The sequence below is a fragment of the Leuresthes tenuis genome, unplaced genomic scaffold, assembly GCF_036924035.1.
Source record: "Leuresthes tenuis unplaced genomic scaffold, fLeuTen1.0.hap1 SCAF_19, whole genome shotgun sequence".
In the NCBI taxonomy this organism is placed as follows: domain Eukaryota; kingdom Metazoa; phylum Chordata; class Actinopteri; order Atheriniformes; family Atherinopsidae; genus Leuresthes; species Leuresthes tenuis.
Window position 1 is genome coordinate 4,815,740 of NW_027325373.1, and position 27,766 is coordinate 4,843,505.

Below are 27,766 nucleotides of genomic sequence, written 5' to 3' on the forward strand. Positions count from 1 at the left end.
AGCTCTGCTTGGTAATAATTTAACACGTATAAGATGCCAGATGCATCGACTCGACTTCACTTAGCAGGCCCGTTGCCACGGCGTCAGCTCTCATAATGCAGAGAGTAGGCAAAGTTCCTCTGACTGCAAAGCTTGACATTTGTTCAGGGAGGAATGAGCACAAAACCAGCACAGGTGTTGAGCCACAGCATGGCGAGAGAGGAAGGGAAAAGAGAGGGGAGGGAGGGGGGAGAAAAAACAACAACAAAGATCTACTTTCAAACTAAATCAAGCAGAAGGAATGTCCTGAGTGTGTACAGAGATGGACGGGAGCCCATGCAATATTAAAGCGCCATGTCTGGCAATGCCAACCGTGCCACTCCTCTCGCAGCTCCCGCCCTCCCGGCTTCCCGGCCATCGGCTCTTCCCTCAAGGTGACACTTCAAAGCGGGCACGCAGACGTGGCAGGCCTTGCTGTCGGCATGGAGCCAGCCCCCACCGCCGCCGCCACCCTCTTCCTCCTCGTTTCTCTCCCACCCACCACCCATTCCAGCCCACTACCCCACCACCACCTCAAAGACACAGCTCCTACCCCTGCTGGGCCAGGTCAGCGCCAAGATCCACACTGCTCACCGCCTCGGGAGCCGCTGTCAGAAACCTCCTCTCAAGCTTAATTAATAACGGGCCATTCCTAATGCAAACCCTCTGAATCTGCAGCCTGTTTCTCTCCCATCCTATTGGTGAGTTCTGAGGCCTCGACAGAAGGCAGACAAGGAGAGGAGGGCTGGCTGGGGGATGCATCCAAATCATTTGAATTTCGATGATTTGAATTCACATGCATTATTCGCCGTGCTTTCTAACCTATTTTCAGCGTTGTACAGTGTGCACGCCGTCCTGTCTGGATGTCTTTTATTTTTTCCTTTTCTTTATGAAAGATGGCTCTCTTCTGCAGATGATTGGAGACACTCGAACCAAAAAATATCAGGCTGCTCTCTTCAACAACCTGTCTTAGAGGTGGGGTAAAAAGAACCTAAATGCGCACACATACGCGTGCACACACACACACACACACACACACACAGAGTCTGTATCAGCTGGATCCTGAGTCTGTAATCACCTGTCAAACCTGGTGAGAGAATTTTACAGAGCGCGCCGTGATCGATATTTGCCGATCTGTCTGCCCGTATCAACCTCAAATAAAAGCAGAGAGCAGGAGACAAGGCAGCACAGGCAGGTCGTGGGGAGGTCTGCGGCACTCCCGTTTGATGTCTGGGAAAGCGCTCATCAGTGTGTAGAACCGGCGTCAACTTGGCATGCCAGGTCACCGGCACCTCACCCCGAGCGGCACACGGCTGATTGTCTCGCTGTCGGGGCGAGTGGGGTTGTTGTGTTCTGAGGTGAGAGGACGGATCTTTTCCAGCAAGATGGCCTTGGTTCCTTTTTTTTTTCTTTTTTTTTAATAGGGCCCCAGCTCTGGCACCTCGCAGGCCTGCTCAGGCCGACACGCTGATGATGAGGAGGGGAACTCGTCCAAACTCGCTCCACCTCCTCCTCCTCCTGTCAGTCCTGAGCTCATGTTGCTACTGTATTTTCATTCACCGCATGTGCTCCTCTGCCTTGTCCGTTGCATGCTTGATGGGCTAAGCGGGGGAGTGAAAAAAAGAAAAAACGCAGGCTAAACAACCCCGTGTGCCTCGAGAACCCGTGGTTAAATGGTACACGGCTCTGGAACATAAGGTGTGCAAGTACGAGCTCAGCCACGAGAGCATTGCGGCATTTAGGGCAAGGAGATGGCTGTGTTAGCTGACACACTGATATAATTAGGTCGTAATAAATAAGAAAGTCAACGGGGGAGTGAGGGCGTGTCTCACCGGTGGCCATTAGAGAAACCACATAGGTTGCTTTTTAAGGAAAAAAAAAGTCACCTGTCTACCTGTAAATACACACTGCTTCCTGCTCAGGTCTCCTACACATTTATTCAGTGTCCTACTTGCAGAGTCCTTATAGGTGTTGTTCTAAGCCCCAGAAGTCCTGGCCCTTTAAGTGAGCTAACTGGGATGGTTGTAGGCTCAAACCAGCCTTAATTAGTACACTTACTGCACAGCGAGGGCAGGTACGATCTTGAGCCTCTGCTCTGTGGTTTCCCTCAGATTAAGCCTCAGTTAGGCGATGCTCTAACCTCCCACAATGACTCGGTAATTAACTTCATTAGCTTTCAATTCTCTCTTAGTTTTGGCAAAGTGGTTGAGGCTTAGTTTTGGCCTCTATTGAGATAATAGTCTTAGAAATCGGTTAATCTCGTCTGTCTGTGTTTTATCTCCACCAGTGTTGCTGTTTTTCATGAGTGTTACCTGCTGTTCATCTTGGCGACATGCGTGTGCATGAGCGGGTTGTAATGAGTCAGGCATCGCGTTTTAATAAGCAGAGCTTTACCCGCAGATCCTTCTGTGATTTGCATCCATGTCGGACACGAGGCGTAAAGCGGGGTGATTGATTCATGGCTCGTCCCATATTGGAGTTAGAGAGAGGAAAGGGAGAGATAGAGGAAGGGCTGCAGATTTATTATCAAGCGACAAAGGGAGGAAGAGAGTGTGCATATGTTAATCCGCTGGCTGAACGATGATCAAAGACTGGAACAAGCTGAGCCCTGCTGATCGCCTCGGGGCAAACGATGCTCTCCAAGCAGCTGGGAAAGCGTGCAGACGAGGAGTAAACAGATAGTTAGAAAAATCAATAGCTGAGGTTTCGGGCCGCGGCTTGGTGTGAAGGTCAAAGGAAGCTGGTGTCCGAGGTGTGTGCAGGGACATCTGGAAACGGGCGATTTTAGGCCAATTTAAGAGAAGTGAAGTGTTTACAGCCCAGTTGTGTCCAGGAATCAAAGAAGTTGAAGTTCAGGTTAAGGCTCCTCTGGTCATCTCAGTGATATACAGGATATATATACATACATTTCAATACATTAAAAGGAAAAAACATGAAAAACCTCAATTTGTGGTTGATCTTCAAACAGCACGGGTTCATCTCAGGACCTGGCATCGGCTCATTTGGGTTTCAAAGGATACCCGATTTTGTTTTGTGTCAAAACACCTTGCGAGGGTCTCATTTGTTTATCTGTTAAACCGTCTCCTTCTTCAGACTGACCCGGAGAACTCCCACAAGGCCTCATTCTCAGATACCCACCCTGCTTCACTGCTCTGGGAATTTTTTTGCTAACCCTCTGATCCTGTCCTCAAGCTCATTTTTAGTTTGAATTTAGAACTTTCGTGGTCAAGGACATTTGATTTTCCTGCATATCATCATTTTTTCATCGTAGACGTGCAAGCACTTTTTCTCTCATCAAAAACGCTGGGTCTGTTGATAAATATATTTATTTCTTACTGTTCTTTGTCTTCCTGTCACTAAATAATTAAGATGGCTTAGCTTTTTACCCCCAAACTTTAGCGTCTTTTAACTTCCTCCACTTCTGACGCGGATTGTTTTTGTGATTAGTCACTTTGTTTAATCTGTTAATGACTGCATCCCCTCAGGCTAAATGCCTGATTTGTGCTCACCAGTTTATTTATTCATTTGTACTTTTGACGTGTTAATCTGCATAAACGGCACACAGCTCCACCAGGACTCGAATGTCTGGCTGCACCTGTCATTTACAACAAATCTAAGACACCAGGAAGCAGCCACCCAGGTCTCTGCACCTTGTTCAGGGTAGAAGTCGGCCTGCCAGTCAGCTCTTATCTACTTCGTCCTATGTGAGAGATACTTATATTTACACACAGGATAGCGCTGTTGAATGGAATTGCCTGTCATTAGGATTATTATGAGAAAGTACTTCGTGGAATGAAATGCCGCTTGGAGATCTTTTTATTTACGTTGAGGAACAAGATCACAATCACGGTTTGCGATCACTCGTCACGGTATATAGAAAGCTTCAGACACGGATGGTCTATATCCTCCCATCGAGAATCCATCCATCACACAGCACCAGTATCAGAAAGTTGTCCAATTGATCCAAGACTCATTCATATAATTCACAGAGGGGAGGAAGAACTGCAACCCCTGTTTTAAGTTGGCTGCAGTTAAAGCACAAAGTAAAGTCAAACCTGCCTTAAGTTGCACACTACTGAATATATCAATTTCATGCAGTTTATTAATGGAGCCCTAGTTTACAACAGAAGTCATCTGAACAAATGACATCCAATCAGATACCGTCCAGTTCAACTATAATCCAGTCTGATCTGGACCTGCGTGTAAAAAGTGTTCCGCAGACTGGAAGCCACAGTGATCTATGCAGCATATGTAGGTATTTTCTGGGAATATTAGGAATATATGCGAGGATGAATTGTTCAAACTTCCAAGTTACCCGGGCCCCTTATTTTGGGCCACATAATCTATCACATTGCTGGTATGGTAAATAACCCACACATAAGTGACTTTAGTAACAAATTAGGGGAAAACACTGATGCAGCATTTGAGCAAGTAAAACTTTTTTCCAGAGGTAACTCAGAAAAAAAAGGGGTTGCTCAAGTCCGTTTAAACCAAATGTATTTACGATACGTGATTAGGTAAGTAGTTAATAATAACTTCACAAATAAACAATTTTGACTCATTTAAATCTTAAATTTATTGGCAATAGTACAAAAACAACATGAAATGTTGGAACTAGGATTTTGTTGCTGACTGAAACATACAAAATGCTCCTGATGCTCCAATTTGAATCAGAAAGTTTGGGGGTATAGGACAGGAAAGGTTTAGCAATGCTTTTTGTAACTAATTAGGTCAATTCGTAACAGGTCAGCGACCTGTTTAAAGGTCAGAGGAGCGTCCCAGAGAGATCATTCCTCTGTGAAAGTACAGTTGCAAAGAATTCTGGGCTTTCTTTATAGAAAAATTATAAACATTTCTAAAAATTTATAAAATGTTATATGTATATAACATAAAGATTCAGGTACAGATGCAGAGATCTCCGAAGGCAGCTAAAAGCCATGAACGAATGGCTGTGATCGTTGTGCCCTTAAGCAGCACCACATAAGAAATATGCATCATTTGATGCAGTTTTGGATATCACTGCATGTGCTCGTTAACATTAATGAAAATCATTGTTAGCAAACATAGTACCAATCAAAATCTGAAGTGCTTTTTGGAAATCATAGCTAAAGACATGACGGTCCAACTTGTTATCAGGGCACAGTTCACTAGCTAGTTGTGATGCTTAACTAGAAATCAAAGAAGGAACAGAAAACAAGGAGATAGAACTAAAACTTTCCGGATCTGGTCGAAAAATGCAGGTGACAGGACTTAAGGTGCCTCACCCCAACTTCACCAAGACCATGTCACTTGGGTATCATTTTCCATTGTGTGGATATGCGTTCATGAAAGAAATTAATGTTACAAACAGCTTACCTTGTACTCACTTTTATCCCTTGTTTATTACTCTCCCATACTTGTGCCTGATGTAGTGAGCTAATGACACTTATATTGCTTTCTAATTGTAGCTTCATGCTAGTGCTACACGAGGGTATAAACCTTTCCGTTGGCAGGCGCCTGCTCGAAGCTGAGCTACAGTCGCCCCAGATGAATGCCGAGATTAAGGCTGTTGTAAGCGTCGGTCTCATGCAGATGAATTTTATTGTGTATTTGTGTATTTGTGTAGCCGCAGACCACACATAAACACATGACAAATGAATAATCAGCTGCTGGAATGGAAACGTATATGCATTTGATTGAAGAGGTCTGAGATCCTCTACCTGGCATCTTCCGTCCATGTTACCTGCTTCATCCAGAGTTCATTGAAATGATGCTTGCAGATGTCACTGTATCCCACACGCTGAAACTTTAAAAGCAGTGGTGATGCAGTGCAGTTGTTAACACATTCCCATCCTATCTTAATTAAAATGTGATGCTTCTGACTAAAAATTCAAAATTCAAATAAATCTATCGTTTCGAACTGCATTCAGTTTTTAATTGCTTCGTACACATCATGCCCACTTTTTGGGGGTTACAAAAGTGCTGCATCTAGGGATGATTTACCAAACCACAAGATTCCACTCATTTAAATCTAATCTTCAGTTTAAACTTTCACAAACCTTACCAAAACTCACCCAATACCCACTGGGTATTCTCTAACAAATAAGCACACATACCGACTCGGACTGATACTGATCACTTAACTCTATGCATGTAAAGACAATATTCACAAGTTTTGACCAAACTAATCTGCCAGGGGAGTTGACTACATACCACATGTCAGAAGGAAGCTGATGACCTCTTATGCTGCAGCCTGGCTGTTAGCAAATCCTCCGGTATGTTGTCAAACAGCCTCAGCATAATAATAATTTACTGCAGCGCTGCTTGGTTAGCCCTACAGCAGGCCTCTGGTTATCTGATGCAAATATTGTCAAATGAAACAAATGGGGAAATATCAACAAGCTCTGAGTAATTGCTGCAGAAAAAGAAATGCACAAGAGCTGCGGTGTGGGAGTCCCTTCCTGCAGACGAAGGGAAGTTATCTCTCATTACCCAGTCGGTGATAAAGTACAGCAACTTTGACATCAGGCAGAAGCAATGCATTCAGCTCTGTCTAATGAAGGCAAACAAGTTGCGATATCCATTTGCAGGAGTTTGTAACAGAGAAGAATATTGTTAGTGGCTGAATCAATTAATTTTATTTCTGTTCTTTCATGCTTGCCTATGTGATTAAAAAATTCGTCCATATAAAGTTTTGATGTTTTATTCATTGCAAAACTTCATTTATATACAAGAGTAGTAGTGCACTCTTAGGAATTCACACAAATAACCCCCACAGTACACTTATAAACTAAGGTTTGTTGCAGTTCTTCAGTGGTATACAGAGAATTACATCAGTCTTCAGCAGCAACTTGTCTAGATCTGTTTTTTTTCTCTGTGTTATTATTCAACACCTCAGTCCTTCTGTCACCTAATGTCAGGAGTCAGGACAGACTCTGATTCAATCTGCCATGCAAAACAGCTGTTTGGCTCCAAGAAACCTGAATATTAAAGAGGACGACACGACAGCTGTCGCTGCTGGCACAGCGGGTGATCCAAACTCCTCAAAACCAAAAACATGAGGCTAGATTATGAGGAATGGATGAGGGTGGTTTCAAAGCAAAGAAGAGCTGATATGTCAGTGCTCCTAGGAAACTTGTAGAGTGTAAAGAAAAATGAAAAACAGTGCCTGTTTGGAGTCAGACGATTGCTTGGCCTCTGGTGTTGCCCAAGAATGAAATTGCCGTGATGTACAGTAATACTTTCTAGGAGTACAGAACTAGTACTCCTGTGCACTTTCAAGCCACAGCCTGAGTTACATGACGAGTTGATTCAGTTTGATAAAACAGCAGCAAACTGTCATTCTGACATAGATCACTTTGACCGTAATGTCACCTATGGCCTCATTTGTACACACTGTGAGTGAAAGTGCCATAGTGCAGACACAATATGTACCAGAGGTATATTTCATCAACATTTTGTATCGCTACAGCAGTTCATATTAGCCCAGCATGTATACTGTGGTTGTGTAAAGCCAGCAGTCAATGGGAGTAGCTGGAAAAATGTTTAGGATTAAGCTTGTTGAACAGCCGTTGTTAGTTTCTTCAGGTTTTACTGCGCATCGAGTGGTTTGCTGTCGTCACTGCGGCCTCGTGGCTGTCGGCTGTATTTGTGTCAGATGTGAGTACTGCACTGTTAGATTTATTTATTGAGGGTTTCTCTGAGAGGGAGATCAAACTTTTCCATGAATGTGACAGCATGCAGTTCAGACTTGTGTGAAAACCGTGACTGGTAAATGTTAATAGTTCTGATCGATCACAATAGCGAAGAGTGAAGAACTACATGGGTGGGGACCAAAAGACAATCTTTGGCAAGGGTTTGTACGTACAGCTCATCAGTGGGAATTCAAGTTTTCATCAAGCAAAGCCTTCTTTGCTATTATGCATAGGTCCTACATAGTCACTGATTGTTGATTTCTGTATCTCTTTCACATGGTTGTAATTCCTTAGAAGAAGTAGTTGTCTTCACTTAAAACCAACCTCGAGGAGGAAAATAAACGACAACTGCGGTAGACATCCACAAGAGGAAGATGTAGAGAGCTCTTGCTTTGGCATTACTGTCATCTCTGCGAATATATGTGACGTTGTGTCATATCTGGAAAAAAACTGAGTTTATTGTTTGCCAGCTCAGACAGGACACGTCATTTTAATCTGTTCCCAGGTCAAACATGGTTGGTAAAGTTGTTTCCATTCCCCTTAACGTTGTCAAGTCTTGAAAAAGGCAAGTTTCAAGAGAGCAAAGGCGTCTAAACATTTTGATGCATTTGTGGAAGTTTTTTGTATGGTTGTTTCCATTTCCATTTTCTCATTTGCATCTTCTGAATGCAAATCAAAAGCAGCAAAGGAAAAACAGCTAATGCTTCTGCACCAGAGGAACCTGATCTCATTCCCAGCTGGTCACAGGCTGCGCCACCATACTGTGGAAACGATTACCTTTCTTATCCCTAACCAGTTTATCATTTAACCCAAATGGATGAACCAAACCAAAAAATGGTCTTGAAATGGGATCTTCAGGGATGATAATGCTGTGACTTAGTTCACTACCACCCCTTTCAGGGTTTTTCTTTCGGCAGCCTTTGTTGTTGATCGATAAACTGCTAAAGTTGACTGATATTTTGTTAAAGCAGGAACATACAAATTCTAAATAATTCATATTCATTGTTTGGCTCAATTTATCCACATTCCTCTAAAAATTCCGTCTAAAGATGATCCCTGTTTGATGGCAGAAAAAGATTTCTGTGAAGTTTGAGATCTGTTTGATGCCCATGAAGATTTAAAAAGATAAAAACCTTCATATCTCTAAAAGGTTAACACTTGTGGCAGTGCACTGACGTCAACAGCTGTTCTCAAACAAGCTCTTTGATGACTCATTGACAGCAGAAGCTCCGGATTGCCACTTTCACTAACTGGGAAAATGTCAGCGTCTGTGCTCAATGGAGGCTGATCACAGTCCCCTACAGCTTCCGCCTGCCAGAACGAGACAGTGATGAAATAGCGATGGTGTTAATGGATATGAGAGCAATCTTGACCCTCTCCAAAGAGCAGGCTCTCTGTCTCCATTAAAAGGGGCCTTCGCTTTGGTCGGGATCAGAGCTTTGGCTTTCTGTGTGCCACGGGGAGTAGCCAGACAAAGGCAACTGTACGCCTCCTCTGCCCCTGCACCTCCACATCAGGACTCTGGGGAGCGTCTGTGGAGGACACAGACATTGAAATGGAGAGAAAACACACCGAGACAAGTAATGATTAGGTTATTAGCACCGGGGTGACTAATTACCTAATTGTACTGTCAAAAGGAGGAGGGGGAGCTGAGCTGCAAGGTGAGGAGAGGAGAGTGGAGCAGGGGTGGAGTGTTTGGAGAGACTCAGGTTCATCTCCTCTCTCGTCCCTCTGCAGGCTAGGCTGTGGTGGTGGGTCCCTCGCTACATCTTGCTTTCCCTGCAGCATCCCCCCAGCCTGCTGCTCGGGTCCTCATGACATCTGCTCATAGATCAGCGTGTCGACTCCCCCTCCCCTCTCTCGGACGCCAGAGTACCCCCCACACATGCCTCCCAGTGCAGATGTTGTGGTCCCTGGGTCCTCCCTGCGTAGGGAGCGTGAAGCCCGTTTGATGTCTGATGAAACGGAATCTAGCGAGCCACTCAGGGGCTCTGGGAGATCAGGAGGTAGAGGGCAGGACGACGACGGGTACCAAGAGAGGCGGGCTGGGGGGGTGCATAGTGAGGACAGGGTGTTGGGATAAGTCTCAATACAATATGGCAGGGCAGGCAAAGACCACAAGGTTGGGATGTCCCTTCAGTGGAGGTGAGAAACCTCAGGAAGAAGATGGTGAGAGGGAAGAGACTGGAGGAAACAAGGAAAGGAAATAAAACAAGACTCAAGGAAACAAGGAGATGGAAAAGCACGAGAATGATAATGAATCAAAGTAATGTGATGAAAAGAGGAAATCAGCAGGAAGAAAACCCAGGAAAGATGTATGAAATAAAGGAAAACTGTTAAGAAGTAGAGAGGAAAAGGGACATTTTGGATAGGATAAAAGGAAAAAGGATGGAAGAAAGACGAAGAACAAAACAACAGGAATGAGAGAAACTAGTAATATTACACGTGTGAGTGAAATTAAATGAGAAGGAAGGAAATGTAAAGAAAGAAAGGGTCAGTGAAAGAAACAAAGTGGAAAACCAGGCACATGAAGAGAAAATAGTAAGAGCAACAGGAAAGAGAAGGAGATAAAAGGTAGACTAAAGTGGGTGGAAAGAAACTAAAGCAGGTATGACTAAGGGAAGAAAGGGGATGAGAAAAGGATGAATAAATAAAGAGGAAACAACAAGGAAACAAAATGATTCAGGAAATGCAGCTAAAAGATTGGAAAGGGTAAGAAGAAGAAAACTGATGAAAGGAAAAGTAGATAAGAGTAAAGATCAGGTTAGAGGAAGCAATGAAATATAAGGAAAGGAAGACATAAAGAGAAGAGAAAATCATTATGATAAAGATGAACAGATGAGAGAAGCCCGTAGTAGAAGATGGAAAAAGGGGAATGGAAGGAAGAAGGAAAGAAAATGTTAATGAGGGACGTTTTTGCAGAAAATGACGAAGTAGAACAAGAGAAAACAGGGAAGTGAATGACTGGAGAAAAGGTGAGAGGAGGAAATCGTGGAAAAGGAAAGGAAGGTAGAGAAGATTAAACAGGAAAGGGAAGAAGAGATGGAAGTAAAGAAAGAAATTGAGAAACTAGTGAAGAAACAAGAAAAGTGAGGTGGGGAAAAAAGACGAGAGGAGAGGTGAGGAAAGAGGTGGAATTGGAAGAAGGGCAGACAAGAGGAGACAAGTGGAGAGGAAAGGAAATAACATTAGGAGAAAGGAAAAGTGAACAAGCAAACAGAGCAGAAAGGATGCTTTAAGTAGATGAGAGGAAGCAAAAGGCAAAGAAATGTGATGATGAGAGACAAATCTGAAGGAGAGAAAAGAAAAGTAAATCAAAAACTCAGCCGAAGAGCTGGTCGCAGCATTCTCTCGCATCCTTTGTGTCTTTCTTCCTCCAACATGGCTTCCCTCCCTCACAACTTTGCTCTCTCTTGCTCTATATTCATTTCCTCCCGCGTCTCTGCCTAATCTTGCTCCCTGTGCAGTATGTTAATTATTGTTGTGAAAGAACATAAAGTTAATGACGAGGAGGATGAAGATGATGATGATGCGATGATTACCACTTAGTGCGGGCAGCGCTGTGCCTCATGAAAAAGTTTAACGGGAGGAAGTGGGTGAAGAGGCGCTAACAGGGGATCAGGTGAAGCAGTGGATAGGTTAGCACTTACAGATCAAAGTGAAAAACAAAGGCGGATTTCAAACGGGCCCAGAGAGCTTGGCAACAGACCCGCGGCTCCTCTGATAATACTTAGATCTATAAATGTTCTCGTTTTTTATTTATTTATTTTCTTATTTATTTTTAAAATTATTCATCGCCATAATAATTTGGGCCTAACAAGCACTTGAGGGAGACGGCTTCCTTTTGCATCTCTCCCCCATTTCTTTAGTTCCCCGCTCCATGGTGCTGGGAGCTCGGGGATTTGGGGGCACTATTAGAGAGAATTTCTTTTATTTGCTGCTAATGAATGATATGCATGATACTATTTTCTTTTTTCTTGTGTACTTTGTGGGGGTAACTGCGAGGATTGGGGCAGGAGCTGGAGAATTGGACTCTTTTTCAAGGGCTTTGTTCAGTTAACCCTCTTCTCGCCTTACGAGCAAGTGCACAAGGTTGTTATCCTCACTTTGCCAGATTTCCAATTTAAATATGTTATCAGACTTCACTTGACATCACTAGTATGGAATAGTTTGACTTTGTTTTGCTATTTTTGTTCGCACAGTATGTTTCTGAGATATGGATTAACTGGTCTGTAGATACAGGTGAGGCACAGCGGGACTATAAACGGCTCTGCCAGTGAAATAATGGCACATTTACTGTGCTTAAAAAGTATTTTTTTCTGATCATATAGTGCATAAACTTTACACTATACGCTCATATTCTCAGGGTTAGCTCACCCTCAGTGTTGTTGACCTAAAGAGGCATAAGGCAGCAGGATTTTTTTCTTTTCTCTGTTGCATCATAGTTTTGGTTTGAACTACAATTTTACCCTCAGATCTTTAGTAGTTATGCTTAACACCACTTCATATTTTTGATAGCAGCCATTTGGGAAATCAGATCCTAGAGCTTTTCAAGCTGCGTGATGTCCGCCCAAACGCTTCTGACGGGAAAGAAAACATCAGCTAAAAAGACGATTATCAATGACGACAAAGTACGACAAACTGTAGACGCCCAGTGAGAAGACGTGCTGATTGTTGCTTTTTGAATCCGTTTGTTTCTGAGACAGCTCCTGAATTTGTCTCCGAATTGTGTTTGGAATTTTCCATCATTGCAAAATATGTTTGTCTGTTATAAAAGATATGACCCTTTGTACAGTGTGGCATTGTCCTGAAGTTTTTGTTCTATCAGAGCAAAGACGTTAAGGTTTGCTGGGCAAACTGACCCTCACCTGTCAATACACATGTCATGCCAAGCACCATGTAAAGAGTTTCCTCTGTGGAGTTTCCCAACAACAAAACAAACACACACACGCACACAAACACAGAAACATTTTGCCTGCAGTGATGGCTGCGGTACTATGTTCCAAACGTTAAAGCTGCAGCGCACGTCAGTGTGCTCATAAACATGGCCTGATAATGACCTCCCTCCTGACTGGAGAGCGAGCGTCTCCTCCTCCACTGTCCCTCCTCTCCCACTTCTTCTTTGGTGCGATGTGTGCACGTCGACCCGACTTCCCAGATAACTCTGAAGCTGCCTTTCTGCTACCGTCTGCCTAAGTGGGCAGCTTCAGATGGGAATAGATGGAGACGTGATCCTCTCCCTTTGGCGCAGGCTGCAGGAGAGGTTGTGTAATGAATGTTTGAGCACTGGTGATAAAACCGCACTTTTCCCATGCTGAGAGTCATGCCAGAGGCTTAACATGCCTCACCAGGCCAGGAGGGGAGAGTCCAAGATGGGCTGCCCTCATCTGTATCTGCTACAGTGAGTTATATGGACGGGGCTTCAGGAAGCTTTGGGGCCAAAGGTCAACTGTGTATTTGAGTTTGATGATAAGAAGAGTCACACTGTCTGTTTTTTCCTTTAAACACACTCCACAAACCTTGTACTAATATGTTTGAACACTTTGTGCTGAGGCTTAGCTCATACCGGTGAACAGCCATTAATTAGTAAGCCTACTGGGTCAGTTTCTGTGTTGCACGATCAAACATTTAACTTTTAATCTGGCAGCGGAAAGGTGAAGACAGACTGGATCGGAATGAAATACCACCGCCGACGGACTCGCTGCGACAATGCAGCGAGAGCTTCAACTTGGAGATGCTAAATCTCTGTCTTTGTTTGTTTCTACACAGCTTGTTGCTCCCCAAACCCTGAACATCTGTGCAGAGGGAGGGGTGGGGGAGTGATGGCAGGCCACATAGGGGTGGGGGGCTTCTTTCTCTCAGTCTGTCAGAACACCTGACTGCTGCTGTGGCAGGTCTGCCCAAGGCAAGACCACAGGCTAGGGCCTCCTGTGGGCCTCCATGAGGGCTTGCCCACCTCCCCAAGCCCATTAGAGCATCCCCCTTCCACCTTTGCCCGAGTGGCCCCCACCCAGCCCTGCAGCCCTCTGCCCCAAGATGCCAATGCTCTCTGTCCTGCTCCACTCTGCTCTGAAATAACTCTGTTGTTTTCCACTGTTTGCTGTGTTGTGCCTGTAATAGGAGAGGTTCGGGCATGTTTTTTTCTTTCTTTTTATTGTCTGCCTTTGCTTGCCTTGTCCTCAGGCTGCAGGGTTTCAGATCGGGCTCCTGAGAGGCTCCAGCTTGCAGTGTTATGAGTGTATTTTTAGGGAACAAATCCCTGAAAGGCCTTTTTTCCAGTAACTGCACTAATGTGGTGTGACTGTCAAAGCTTCCACACATGTCCCCCAGCTCCTCTGAGTGGTCCAACGTGGAGGACTGTTGAAGCATTTAACCTGGATTCTTTGTCTCGTACAGCAAAGACATTAGTAAGAAATATTTCCCTTATATATTCCTCTCTTTGATTTTTCCATTTCTTATTGAATGAGGTTGTCTCAGATTCTCAGGAGCAAGGTGAGGGTGTGGAAAGAAGGAATCAGATATTCTGGACATCCTGTGTGAGTCTTTTTGATCTAAATGAAACTACTGGGCTCAGAACAGAGCCTGCGTGTGAATCAAGGCGACTTTGCACACGAGCTGCAGAAATACCAGGAGAGCAAAATTCATGTTCAGCCCCTGTTGCGGATGCAATTTGTGAACGTGAGGTTCTGAAGCGTGCTCTAATAGTTCAATTTATAATTAATCATATCTGATTTGCCAGATTGCCATAAACTTGGGGAATGAAAATTTAGGAGTGTTGGGGCTTCAGATTTTTTTTACAGCATTAACTATTTATGAAGCATGATGGATATATAAACTGTGGTAAATCCGTTGCCTTGAATATAGATTATCTCCAATTAAAAATGCAGTTTGATGCGAAGGTTATCAGCCTTCTGTGGTCAGCCTCCCCCCTCGTTTACAACTTACATGTTATTTTTTCACACTGCTGACCTCCTTGAGGTGTTTCACGCTTGTTTTTCAGTTTGCCAATTAGCCGTCAAGCTCTTTAACGAGCAAGCCATTAGTTCTAATTAGAATGTGGTTAACTGCAATGCGTTAAAAGGCGAAACCTATCATTTTGAAGGATGGCGATGTTGCCACTACACCCGACTTGAAACAGCTGTTGATTTGCCTGAGAGCGTCGCAATATAAACAAATACTCCCCTGAGCACACTGAGAGGATAGAATACCTAATCTTACAAATAATTTGCATGCAAGAGTAGATGAGTGTGCAGTTGGGAAAAACCCTACTTTTATGCCTCCTTTTTTTACTTGGCAAATATTAACTCTATTACTGGGGCCTTTTTTTCCAGCTGGGGTCCCGAAAAAGTCTAAAACTCAGATGACCTTTTTTGCAGTGTTGTAGAGATACACTGAAATTATTTATTTAGTAACAGTAGTCATACTGAATACATTAACAAAGCGATGTTGGTGAGATCCAGTATTCTGTACATGTTATCATTAGTTAAGACCTTTTACCTTTTCTTTGTGCTGCTGCAGGTCATAAGGGTTGGAGGACAGTGCTGCACCCTCGACTGCCAAATAGAAGAGCCGAGCTCGAGTCCCATCCGGACCAGTCGTGCTTTCAAGTAACTTTACTCAGTAATGTTGTTTTTGCATTCAGTGTCTGTTTCTTTGTTCTTCCATGCGCTGAGTAGTTGCTGTTTCACACAATACTAACCTAATTCACACGTTAGGTTAGGTATTACAGCAAGCTGGTTGGAATTAGGGGTTGCACGGTGGTGTGGCAGTTAGTACCGTCGCCTCACAGCAAGAGGGTTCCAGGTTCCTTGCTGAGGCCTTTCTGTGTGGAGTTTGCTTGCTCTCCCCGTGTATCCGGATACTCAGGCTTCCTCCCATCGTCCTGAAAAAAGCATGTTAGGTTAATGGGTGACTCTAAATTGTCCTTAGGAGTGAGTGAGATCGTGCACGGTTGTGTGTGTTGTTTTTGTATCCTGTCTCTTGTCCAATGACAGCTGGGATAGGCTAAATTGGAATAAGTATAGAAAATGGATGGATGGTTAGAATTAGGAAAACATCAGAGCTTCAATTTAAAGTATTCCTGCAGTTATGAATCGCATCAAAGTGTCCTGTTCCTGAATTACTGTAATAATGCAGAAGAAATTATAGTTTTTTAAGCATCTGTTTATTGACATTTACGATAATCAACAAATATGTAAACAAATCTTAAAATTGTACAAAAAGACAAATAATAAATTCATAGTCTGAAACAGGAAGTAAGACTTTCCTCAAATGTTACTGACATCATCCAAGTTATGATGCACATTTTCTATGACAAAAAAAAAATCAAGATCTGAACATGGTAAAAGAAAACCTGCAGAATGAGTCTTTCCAGTTTCAGGTGTTGCATAACATCGCACCATAAGTTTCAAGAATAGTACTCCAAAAGTAAAACTTTAAACCACAGCAGACAGCTGACAACACAAGGGTCTACATCTGGACACATCCAAAAGTTTACTGATACAACCAACTGATCAGCCATGAAATCGTAGACATGAGACACCAGCCCTTTGGATACAGGCTTCATGGGATAACCACTTCCATCTGACAACTTTGGTTAGTTAATTGGGAATTCGAAGATGTCTAAAGAAACGGTTTAGGGGCAGATTTTTTATTTTTTTTGCATTAGATGTTAAAAGGAAGAAAACATGTTGCTGATATAAAGATCTGTCATTTAAATGTCATTAAACGCCTCCGTGGTGGTTAAGAGTCGTCTAACGACGATGGAAATTGTGATCTGCGTATACAAAGGTGAGGAGTGTCTGTTCCACCCAAAATAAGAGCTTATCTTCCTCCAGGTTGTAAGGTGATGTTAAACAACCAGACAACTTTGAGATGTATCTGTGATGTCAGCTTGGCATGTGGAAGTGGTGGTTGGTCATTGTTATTTTATTAGATAGGTGTACCTCTTTGATAGCCTTTTTCATACAAATTTGGTTGGACAGACACACTTATTAACCACTAATACACTATTCTTTTTTTAATAAAAGGGTTTTAAACTGTGACGAGCTGAAACAGCCTATAATAGCAGGGCAGATTAAGTCATAACAGTGAGCTGGCTCGGTAGTCGCACAGTGACACTCGCAAACTAAAAGATGGTCGATTCAATGAGGAAGTGCCTTGAAATGCTGCTTCTTAAACATCTCAAGCCCCAATTTACTCCCATATCCTACTCACATATCCTTACTCCCATATTGTTTTACTAACAAATCCTCCAACTGAAACTGTCATGTCAGCTGTGTGTTTACACTCTGAAACGGGACCGATGACAGCGTCCTTTAGGGTACCACCCCCTGCACGCGGCAGAAGATGCACGTTTCCACATCGCACAGCACTTTCGTCACTTCCTGGTTGTGTTTAGACAATAACCTGGCTTGGTTAGGGCTAAAATACAGTGACCGTCTCCTCCATGGACACCATTCTTAGCCTTCATATGCAGTTGCTCCCACGACCACTTGAGACAGCATGTTCTTTAACCTTGATTATTGGCAGCATCTGCCGACAAGAACAAATGTCACAAGTTTTGTGAGCAGGAGACTCTTAATGACTTACTAAGACAAAGCATTTGTCACACTTTATGGTGCCATTAGCCACATCCCCTCCTGCCTATCAGTGTGCTGAGGGGGCTTCTGAAAATAATTTCATTATTAGAACGATTTCAGGCCTTGTGTATTAGAAATTTATCTTTTTTTGCTTGTTTTCTTGTGGAAGGTTACATGTGCTGAAATGATAACCAGTAACAATCTGAGGGTTCTTTGAAGCACATTTTAACACCACAACGGAATTTACTGTTGAACACAAAGCACATTCTTGGTACAATGAAGCTATCTTTGACACGTACATCTCATAATCTCTTTCAGGTGAAGCTGAATCTCATTACCGCAAGTCAGACTAGATGGCAGACAGCTGTCTTGGCTAATGTGTGTGCAGCGATGAGGGAGATGGAGGAGGATGGCAGGGCGGTGGCGGGGTGTAGCTGAGGATGTGCAGGTGCACAGCGAATCTGACAGGAAGGTACACACACACAGAAAGCAGGCGGAAAGGAGAATGAAACGCGGGGAGAAAAGATAAAGAGGGAGAAGGAAATCAGTAAGCTAGATTTGTAATGTGGGAGTCGCGGGGCTTGGCATAAATCGTCGTAGATTACGGAGCCTGTGGAGATCTTTCGACTTGTGTTCCTCCTCTTCCTGCCTTGTGTTTGACATGAGAGTGAATGAGGTAATCCACGGTGCTCAGGGGTACACAGGCTCTGCTCCCATCTGGGCTTTGAACCTCGTGCTCACCTCACACTCGGTCTCTGGTGCGTCGTGGTACAGTGGAGCATGTCAGACAAAGAAATTAAAGATGGCAGTTTACAGGGAAACACTCGGCTCGTTTGGGAACACAGCTCCAAGAAGAACCTGACAAATTGATTTAAAAGGATAAAATACGTTCCCCAACCCACAAACGTTTTCCCCACACCTTTTAAAACATATTTACCTCCCTGCCTGTTCCCGTTTTGTCACTTTGGGAACGAGTGCGTACTTTCTGTTTTCGTGCTTGCATTTATGCACTCATTCATTTTTCATGCTCGTAATAGTACTTCTTTGCAGCTATTGTTATCCATCAGGTTTTCTTTATGTTTTCATGTGAGATTAAATATGAGTGCATACAGTGTGTGTGTGTTTCTGAAAATGCTCCACTTGCAAGTGTGTTTTCAAAACCAGGACTGCGACTGTTCTTTTGTTGCTCACAGCTGTCCCGTATTAGGGATCAGCCACTATTCCCCAGGCTCTAAAGGGTTTTCAGAGCACTTGCTAATTGGCTGTAATCTCCTTTTTAAACTTGAAAGCCAGCAAGCCTCAAGCCCTGCAGTTTACAAGCAATTAATGCAAGGGAACACCAAATTCTCTGGTCACAACTGGTGTATAGCTGCTCCGTCTTCCTGTAGCTCCCTCTCATCTGATCTCACGCCCGTCTCAGTAGCAGATTGACTCCTCCTGTGTTGTGTGCCCTGGTGTAAACAGCTACTCAGTAGTGGGGCCTTCTGGGGAAGAGGAGCTGTGGGGGGATTTGGTCTGAATCTTGAAGTGTCCATGGGGATGGTGGCGCAGTTTGGGGATCGGACGGGTTCCCTTCTCAGGCGCTGATGAAATAATAATGCACAGAGTTGGCGAGGCTGAAATTTGCACATGAAAATCCTCTCCCTTCGCGCTTCTTGCGTCTAATGTGCCGGCGATGACAATCCCTGCCTCTCACAGTTTATATGCAAATGAGTTCTCTCAGCTTCCTCCTCCTCAGAGAGTCGCCCAGCCGAGCTGGAGAGAGCCAGTTAGACGGAGGGATATAAAGTGAAGGAGACAGAGTGGGGCTTTTTTGTTGTGTTTTGTTTGTGTTTGTCTTGTTTATTTTTAAAAGGATTCTTAAAAGATGATAATATATTTAAATTTTTCCTTTTGTTTTTTTTCTGAAAGGCAATAAGCAGATTCGCTGAAGAGTTTGAAAAGCCGCACTTTTTTTCTTTGTTTAATTGCTGGTAGTCGAGATAAAGTGAGAAATGGCAGATTTATTTTTTCTCTCGGAGCAAACAAGTCTCAGTTTTTCCTCAGGAGTATAGCAGATAAATATAGTTTCCTCTCCACAACTTCTTTTCTGACTGATTCCCTCTTTTTTGTCCACAGGCCCTTTAAAGCCTTCAAAGATAATTATTAGTAGTAGTCCTTTTAAAACCAAATCTCATGAGCACAGCTTTTATTTTTACGTTGAAAAGTCAGGTCAGATTACAAATGCAGAGTTTGTTTCAGCCAATGATGAGCAAAAATTTAAGCTTGGGTATGTAATGAAACCACAGAGCATGATTCAGCAACAGCATGACATAATCTTTCATTACAAATGTATTCAGAGACTGATTCCTGTAGTTAAATATGCAAGCTGTTAGTAAAGATGCCTGCCCGGAACCTACTGGGTCAAACTATCTGGTTTGCTAATTGATTCTTTTCAATCAATTAGCTTAACTGTAGCTTGTTTACTAAATAAGTTTCACTGTCTCTCTGGTTTCCTGTAGTCTGCATTTCAAAGCAGTCAGGTCCCAGTCTGACGGACACGGGGAGAGGAGGATGGGAGGAAGAGGAGGGGAGGAAAAAGAGGGAGAAGACAGGGGCTTCATGTCAGCCTGCTCTCCTCAGTCACGGCCAGTTAGTTAAAGCAAACGCTGTCGGGCCCTGGAGAAAACACGGGGCAGCGGAAAGTGCCAATCACGGCCGAGCTCTGGGTATTCCCCGCTACAGCTCGCCTTGAGCAACTTTTTATTAATTTAATAAACATCCCACAGAGACAGAACAATGTGGACTTGCGTACCCTCACAGCTAACAGCAGTGGTCAGGCCTAATGAGATGAGCTGCTCAAACACTGCATATATTCACACATAGACAAAGAGTGGGCACATTCTGTCTGAAAACACACAATTTTGCACATCCCACAGGCACAATTGTTAAATAAATGTAGAAAAAGAAAAAAGGAAAAGACTGTTGGCATGAGGATAGTTTTATCTGCACGTTTGCAGAAATACAACACATTTCTTTTTGCCTTTACCCTCAACATATCAGAAGGGAAAATAATTTCCTATTTCTGAGAAAGAGCTCCACACAACAATCAAAACAGACCCAACAGGACAACAAGAAAGGCATCGATATATGAAAGGAGGTCAAGATGATTCGTGATCCATATTTAACTTTTAATCAAAGGAAGTGAAGGAAATGTTCCATTCACTTCCACTGTATTTGAATACAGATTAAAAAGAACAGCAACAAAAAAAACTTTAATATTTCAGATGTCGGACGGTTGCTACTAAAAGTTTTACCAGTAAAGATAAAAGAGGAAACAGAATTTGTTGTTGTAATTTGGGAGAAGTTGCTCCTAAAACCGGTGTGCTCTCTTTTAAGTAAACTTCCTTCTTCCCTTGTAACCCTGCTCAGACCCTGAGTTCATTGTGATTCTGTTGGCGGCGTGCGATGCACCAGGGGTCCGGCTGAGAGCGCAGAACATTATGAAAATAATAACGATCTCACTTTCACGCTTGTTTCTTCCGGCCCCGGCTGCTCATAGCAGGCTTCGGTGTCAATGGGAGTCATTAGAAGGGGTGGCCTCTCGTCTCGGCTGATGAGGGGAGGCTGCAGCGGGCGGGACCGGGGGAGCGAGAGAAGGACGGAGCCTGGCACATTAACAACCACAACCACCACCATCATGAACACCAGCAGCAAAGTACCACGCGTACATGCTGCTCTGGTGAGACGCTGCTTCCTGTCAAACAGTGGAAGGACGCCGGTTCCCCTGCGATGCGAAGCCGCGTGTGTGTGTGTGTGTGTGTGTGTGTGTGGCTGCAACCCGTTTTTGTACGTGTGTGTACATACTGTATGTATAAATGTGTGTGCATCCTGCTGTCTACATAATTTTCCCAGGTCTCAGCTCGCTCTTTGGCTTTGACTCTTCACTCTTTCTCTTCCTTTACCTCACCCCTCTGTCTCCCCCCCTCGACTCCCATTTCTCACTGTGCCGCTCCATATATTCATGAATTTCCTGTTTATCATGAAAACTTATGCATAAAAATAGAGGATGGGAAGGGAAAAAAACAAACAAAAAAAACAAAACAAACAGGGTGAATGTTGATGGGGGTTTTGTCTCGTCTGGTTGCCGCGCTGCACAGGCAGCCGGGCCCTCCAGGGACGCACGCAAGAAGACCCTGATTCCGTCTTCCTTTTTCTTTTCATTTCCTTTCTTTTCTCTCCTCCACCTACCGCCTTCCTTCTCTCCTTCCCAACATTCGTCCCGCCTTTGCTTTGGCCTCCCCCACCACCTACACACTGCCTCTCTCTTCTCCATCTCTCCTTCACAGTGTCAACGCCAGTTACAGGCAGAAGAGCTCTCCTTCTTAAATAATTCACAAGTTGATTAATAGACTCACAAGGGTATAATTAGGCAGGGGAGAGACGGTGGCTAGTGTAACCAGTACAGTGCTTAGGGGAATTAGAGAGCGGGGTTATTGAGGAAATGGAGAGTACCAGTAAAAAATAAAATAAAATGAAAAACCGTGGCGGCTGCAGTGGTGGACTCGTGGAGGAGGGATAGGAGAAGGGAGGGGGGCACCTTTTTCTGAGGCTGTGTTGGATATGAGGCAGACTCTCCAGGAGCATGGAGCCCAGGGTTTGTTTGATGTGGAAATTGGACAGTTTGAATCCGTCTCCTTTAATTTTTCACAACTTACAGGGCCCCCCCTGGGTGCTTCACATTTCTCTTATAGGATATAAATTAGTTTTTTCTTTTTGTTTCACTTCATTTTTTTTAAGCCCCTTTTTTCTGTTTTCTTTTACACATCATCCAAGTACCCCTGGTATATATATATATATAAATCTCCTCCTCTTCTTCCTCTTGCTGAAGAGAGTTAAAGCTTCACCTCGATGTTTGTCAAACAGTCAGTCATCAGCATAAAACTTCACTTATGTTGCCTCTAAGGCATCTTTTGTATTCTGAAAGGGATGTGCTTTCTGCTGCCAGACTGGTCTTCAAAACAAACAAACAGAACAATAGAGCAACAGATCTCTCAGTTCAGACATCGTATTTTTGTTGTGGTGATCTCTGTCTGCCTCGCTTTTGCTGTTAAAATAAAATGAAAAGAACCAACGGAAATACACCCAGACAGGTACAACGCTCTGCCTCTCCAGCTTGTGTTTTTTTTCTCTCCTCCTTCCCGGGAACATTTCTGCTAGTTTAGGCAGTCATGTTGGATACACAATGTTGTTTCTTTGGATTGTTCCTCTGTATTTATTTCACTGTCAATATCTCAGATTGCCTCCCGCAGTTCTGTGGTTACCTTTTTTTTTTTCAATCAGGGTTCAGCTGTGTCCAAACAAACTGATATGTCCACCCTGATACACCGACACACTGGCACAGGGCTTCGTGTCTGCTTGCTTGTCGACATGTCAGCTCTAATTCAAACTCTTCTGTTCTCCTCTCATCATGTCTTCTCCAGATGTTGCACGGGGTGTCGAAATTGATGCCTGCTCCTTAAAAAAAAAAGGTGGAAAGCAACATATTTCTCTGTTTGTTGAAATTGAAAGATAGACTTTGAAATTTCTCTCAGACACGCAGGAGGAGATGAGCCCAGTGAACGCCTTGATGCCACTGCTGATTTCATTTCTTGCTTGTTATCTACTCTGAATCTTCTGACATGACTGCCAGGAGAAGAAATGCACTGCATATCGGTTAATTCAGTTCTCTCTTTGCCTTGTCTGCATTTGACAATTGTGCATTAATTATCCTTTCTGTACCACGTAATTGGCCTTTTTTTGTAGTCCCCAGCAGACAACTAATGACTTCTTGATATTGTTCTGGCTGTGCAGATACCCTGCCACCAGGAGGCGCTGAGAAGAGCAGGACCCCTGTGTGTTGATTTATTTATCTGTGTCTGGATTAAAGCCTGTATACCTGATAAAGGGGATGTCAGAGGAGCTTTGACAGCCACAGAGGCAGCAGAGTGTGTGCGATTTGGTCGCTGCGTCGGCAGAAACATGGAGTGTCGATGGCATCTTTGAAGTCTTGACAGACGAGAGCCTCTGAACATCCCCTTAATCTTGCCTTCCCTCAGAAAAGCGTGCGAGCAGGCAGGTTCTGAGTGCGCTCGGCTCCCTGTTTGCCTTATTCTCTTAATGACACAAACCATTCAGCGACCACGCATGATAGCATTTCATCTGGCATAATGTGTGGTGGCTGCTTACTTCAAACGCTTCAGCGCCTCTCAGTGTTAAGCCGGCCAGAGACGGCAAGAGCCAGGACACAGAACGCACAAGGCTCTTCCTAGAAGGGATGCCTGTGTGTACTGTATGCTGTTTGATTGTTTTTTGTGAGCCCACCTAAAGCAAATACAAAGAATCTGTCTTGTACGATTGTCTGGAAATAAAATCAGTGGCAAGAGATCTGTTTCGCACCCAAAAGATCTGTCAGCCAGTCGTGCTTACATTGGCGCTTGAACTGTTACCATGACTGGTGCTTCACACAGCACATGCAGTGCTGATTTCTTATCTAAAGACAGTGGAAATGGTGGGCTTGCAATGCTGAGCATTTTATGTGTTTTTCCATCAGTTCACATCTAGGACCAATGCCAGAGCAGGAGTGCAATCTAAGTGAATATACAAGGGTCGTTCAGTGTGGAGGACCAGAGTTGCTTGGCAGAAGAGGGCGACAGGGTTAATTACTCCATTACTGGGTGGCTCAGCCAGGAGCTGTTTAAACAGGCCCCAGTCAGCAGGGATTAGGCCTCATTACTCCAGCTAAAGTTGCGCAGACGACCCTTCCCCACCACCTCATAAACCTGCAGGTTTATGTGGTATTTTGTGGAATATTCACATGGAGGTAAGAGGGGGAAATATAGGAAGGAAAAGAGATTAAGACCAAGCGGAGGGAGAAGAACAGGTGAAGGGAAGATGAGCAAACAAGAAAGTACGACAGGGTTTAACTCCAGCGGATCACCTGTATCATCACTTGAGCTCAGCCAGGGCTACAATTATCCCCCAAAATGCCCAAGCGTAGTGAGATTAGGATCTGAAGCTCAGGTTACCCTCCCTCCCACCGAACCGAACCCCACAGCCATCTTCTGCCGCCGCCTCGCCACCGTCCTCCTCCTCCTCCTCCAGGTGTCTGATGGCACTCGGTGATAATGACGGTGCTCTCGTTTGCAGGAAGGACAGGCTGCTTGAAATTAGGTCGATGTTTGTGCTCGATGAGGGAAGCACGATGGGTCAGTTTACCAGGTCTGCAGGCCAAGAAATACTTTGGGTTACAGTGACAGTCATATCACTGAGAGATGAAAGGAGTCATTATGAACCGGACTAAGAAATGTTACCGTGACTCTCCGTGTCTTTATCGTTTAAACTTTCATTATCAAAATGCAAAAATAATGACCCCTACAAACATGGTGTTTTGCCAAGAGCAGACTAAAGGATTATTGAGAAAAATCTTATTTTTCAGTGCAGGCATGATTTTACCACTTGTTTTTCTATTCTAATTTCTTTGTTGAGTTTCTGGGCTTTCTGGGCATTTTTGTGAACTATAGAATTTTACAGCAGAGTTGTAGTTGACAGAGTTGTAGTTGACATCTCAATCATCTCTTTGTCAGAAAACAAGTCTACAGCTACTCCAGCAGCTCTGAGAACTAAGCATGAAACAAAAACAGGATTTGGGCAGCAAATGCCGCATTTTTTTTTGTAATCTTCTTTTCGTGTCAGCACCTCACTTTCTGTCTTTTGCAGATAGATGAGATTTTACACCAGATAAGCCAAAATGGAAAGACGTGTGAAGTGGACGAATATATAGTATCCCCAAAGCATCTCTTTTGGACTTGCAGGCTTTCCCAAGCTGGTAATATAACAGTTTTTGGATACATTGCCATGGCAACATGGAATGGGACAGCAAAGTTTTTTGTGATAAATTGAATTTCATTATGTATTTTAACACATAACCATGATGTTTTTAACTTTAACCAAGTACTTGTAATGACTACCCTAATACCTACCTCATAAGGTAGTCTACCTTAAGACTACCTTATGAGTAGTCAATACCTTACAGACAGTTGACAGTTGGCAGACCGCTCTCAGTTTGGAGAATCAGAAGATATCCTGACCAGCGAGCTAGCGAGAAACACAACTCAGACCGGGACCACTGGAAGAGCAAATTTTTCCCGGACTGTAACTATTCAAATCTCAAAAGTTTCATGGGGGGGTCAAGTGAATGCTACGAAGTTGCTGTGAAGTTTTTAAGGTTTGAGTTCGCTCTTCTGTTGCCCCCATCAGTGTATCTTTTAGCTTTAGCTCACTTGTCAGAAAACCCTCTTGATTCTCCAAAGTCAGAGCGCTCACACTAAATACTACAAACAACTCCAAATAAAAAAACACTAAATTAGCCCTTAAACCCAAGTACTTTTGATGCCTAATCTTAATTTAGTTGTTTAATTACTTATCCTTAAATAATGATTAAAGAAGAAGTACAGTGGAGCAAAGGAAGTACAAGACTCAGACTGGATTGCTACCGTCCAATCGCATTATGCCATCTGTTCGTTATTTTTAAGCCTAGGTGATGTTTTCCCATCACTAATTACTACCGACAATGTCAGTGCACCACTTACAGCCCCAGAAAGATAATTTGCTATGGGCATTATTTCCCTGTGTGTCAAAAAGTAGCGTCAAAGTACACCGTACATTTAAAAACCAATGTGAGAGGCTTTTAACCAGTTGGTACTGAGAATGTGCTAACATTAAACATTAAAAAACAACTTATGCCTAAACCTAACCAAGCAGAAACTGAAGGCACAAGTAACCAGTGGCTGAAGACAAAAGTGACGTTTAAAACTAAAGAAGTTTCAAAGAAAGTCTTTGGACCAGTATTAAGACTCAGTTGTGCTTTAAACTGAAGCTTATTATCATCCTAAAGCAGATCAGTAATCTTGATAAAATTAAGTAGTGATTACGATCATTCATTCTCAGGGAATGAAGCGAAACCAAAACCGGTCTTTTAATGAGCATGTCAATATGTTAGTCTTACTGAAATCCTATGGTATCAAGCTTCTCAGACACCCAGACAATGTGGTCGAATCACTCCTGCATGTACGTTTACGTTCAGTTTGACTCAAATGTTCCAAAGTTCCATCTTTTTGCAGAAAGAGTGACACATAATGACTAAATCAGATTCCCGGTAAAGCTGCTCCCATTCACATAATTGACTGAATATTTCAGAAATTGTGATATAAACCAGCCTATTGAGACTACATGCCAACTTGTGGTCGCTTAAAGCACTTCCAGACTGTTGCTCTGCTCTAATAAAATCTTGATTTTATAATTTCTCCGTCAGAAATGTTAGTAACTTAAAGACGACATCAGTGGAGTGAATTGGTCTATATTTGTGTGTACCATGATCTCCCACAAACAGAACTGTGTTGCTGCGTCAGACATACTTGGCCTAATGACTCGATTCCCTCCCTGCATTCCCCTGCACGTACACTGGGATAATGACGGTGGTCCAGTAAAATAACCTTAGCGACGGCAACGTTTTCATCTAACAGTCAGCAAGAGAATTACTTAAATTACATCACATCAATTAACATCACATCTGATTTCCCAGGGGAACCCTGAGAAATTATACAAACAGAGTAACATCCAAGTGAGTTGGGACAACATACGAAGTCACTTCAAATTGATCAGGTGAAAAAAATGAGTGGTATAAAAAGTTTAGTTTTTTTTTTATCCTTTCTTTCATTCAACAGGCAAAAAGAGAAAAATCGCATCAACGTAAAGTATTGTGAGCTCAAGCATTTTCTCTAACTGTGTTTAGATTCACTGGGGGGCCATTTATCCTGATTTATTTGTAGATCATTGCATTTTCAGGAAAAGTTAGCTTTGCTTTTAACTTTAAACGGCTGTTAGACTGAGTTGCTCAATTCTTTTTGTCTTTAAACTGTGTGTCCATTTTTGTGTTTGCCCACAATGATGCTACTAACCTGCATTTTCCTGTCAATACTGATATCCCTGGGAGGATAACGGATTTACGGACATGTTTCAGCAATGTTGCCAATGGATGAGATGGCTAAAAATGTGGATGTCTTCCAATTAGAAGAGTCAACTGTGTACTGGGAGAACTAATCCAAGGGCTTTTCAAAACAGATTTGTGAGAGCTTGAGTTGTGGCGTGTTGAACTGCAGACTGAAAGTTTTGTGTCAGTGCCTCCTTGTCTTTAGTCCAATCACCTGGAACACAAACAAAAAAAAACCAACAACAGACATATCCTTCTGTATCACACAATCGCACTGTAGTCCAGCAAATCTCTCCAGAGGGGCTGCCAAAAGAAGTCGATAAGAATCCTTTTTCATATGAGTCAAAAATGCTCTCTTGATTTATGGGACATGGCCGCTCGCCAAACTATGTTTAAATCCAGAAGAGAGCTTCTATTATATAATTGAGGACAAAAAAAATCAATAAAAGCAGCTGGATGCGGCCACGGCAGGCTCTGCTCACATC

General features: G+C 43.3%; 1 protein-coding gene across 1 annotated transcript in view; it reads right to left on the reverse strand.

The window, feature by feature from the left end:
* Window positions 1-15,428: 15,428 nt before the first annotated feature.
* gtf3c4 (general transcription factor IIIC, polypeptide 4) overlaps window positions 15,429-27,766 on the reverse strand; it is a 34,080-nt gene continuing 21,742 nt past the window's right edge. The window contains exon 5 of the mRNA XM_072372171.1: window positions 15,429-15,573. Within this exon, the coding sequence (XP_072228272.1) occupies window positions 15,554-15,573 (20 nt within the window). The 3' untranslated portion in view covers window positions 15,429-15,553. The remainder of the gene's footprint in view (window positions 15,574-27,766) is intronic.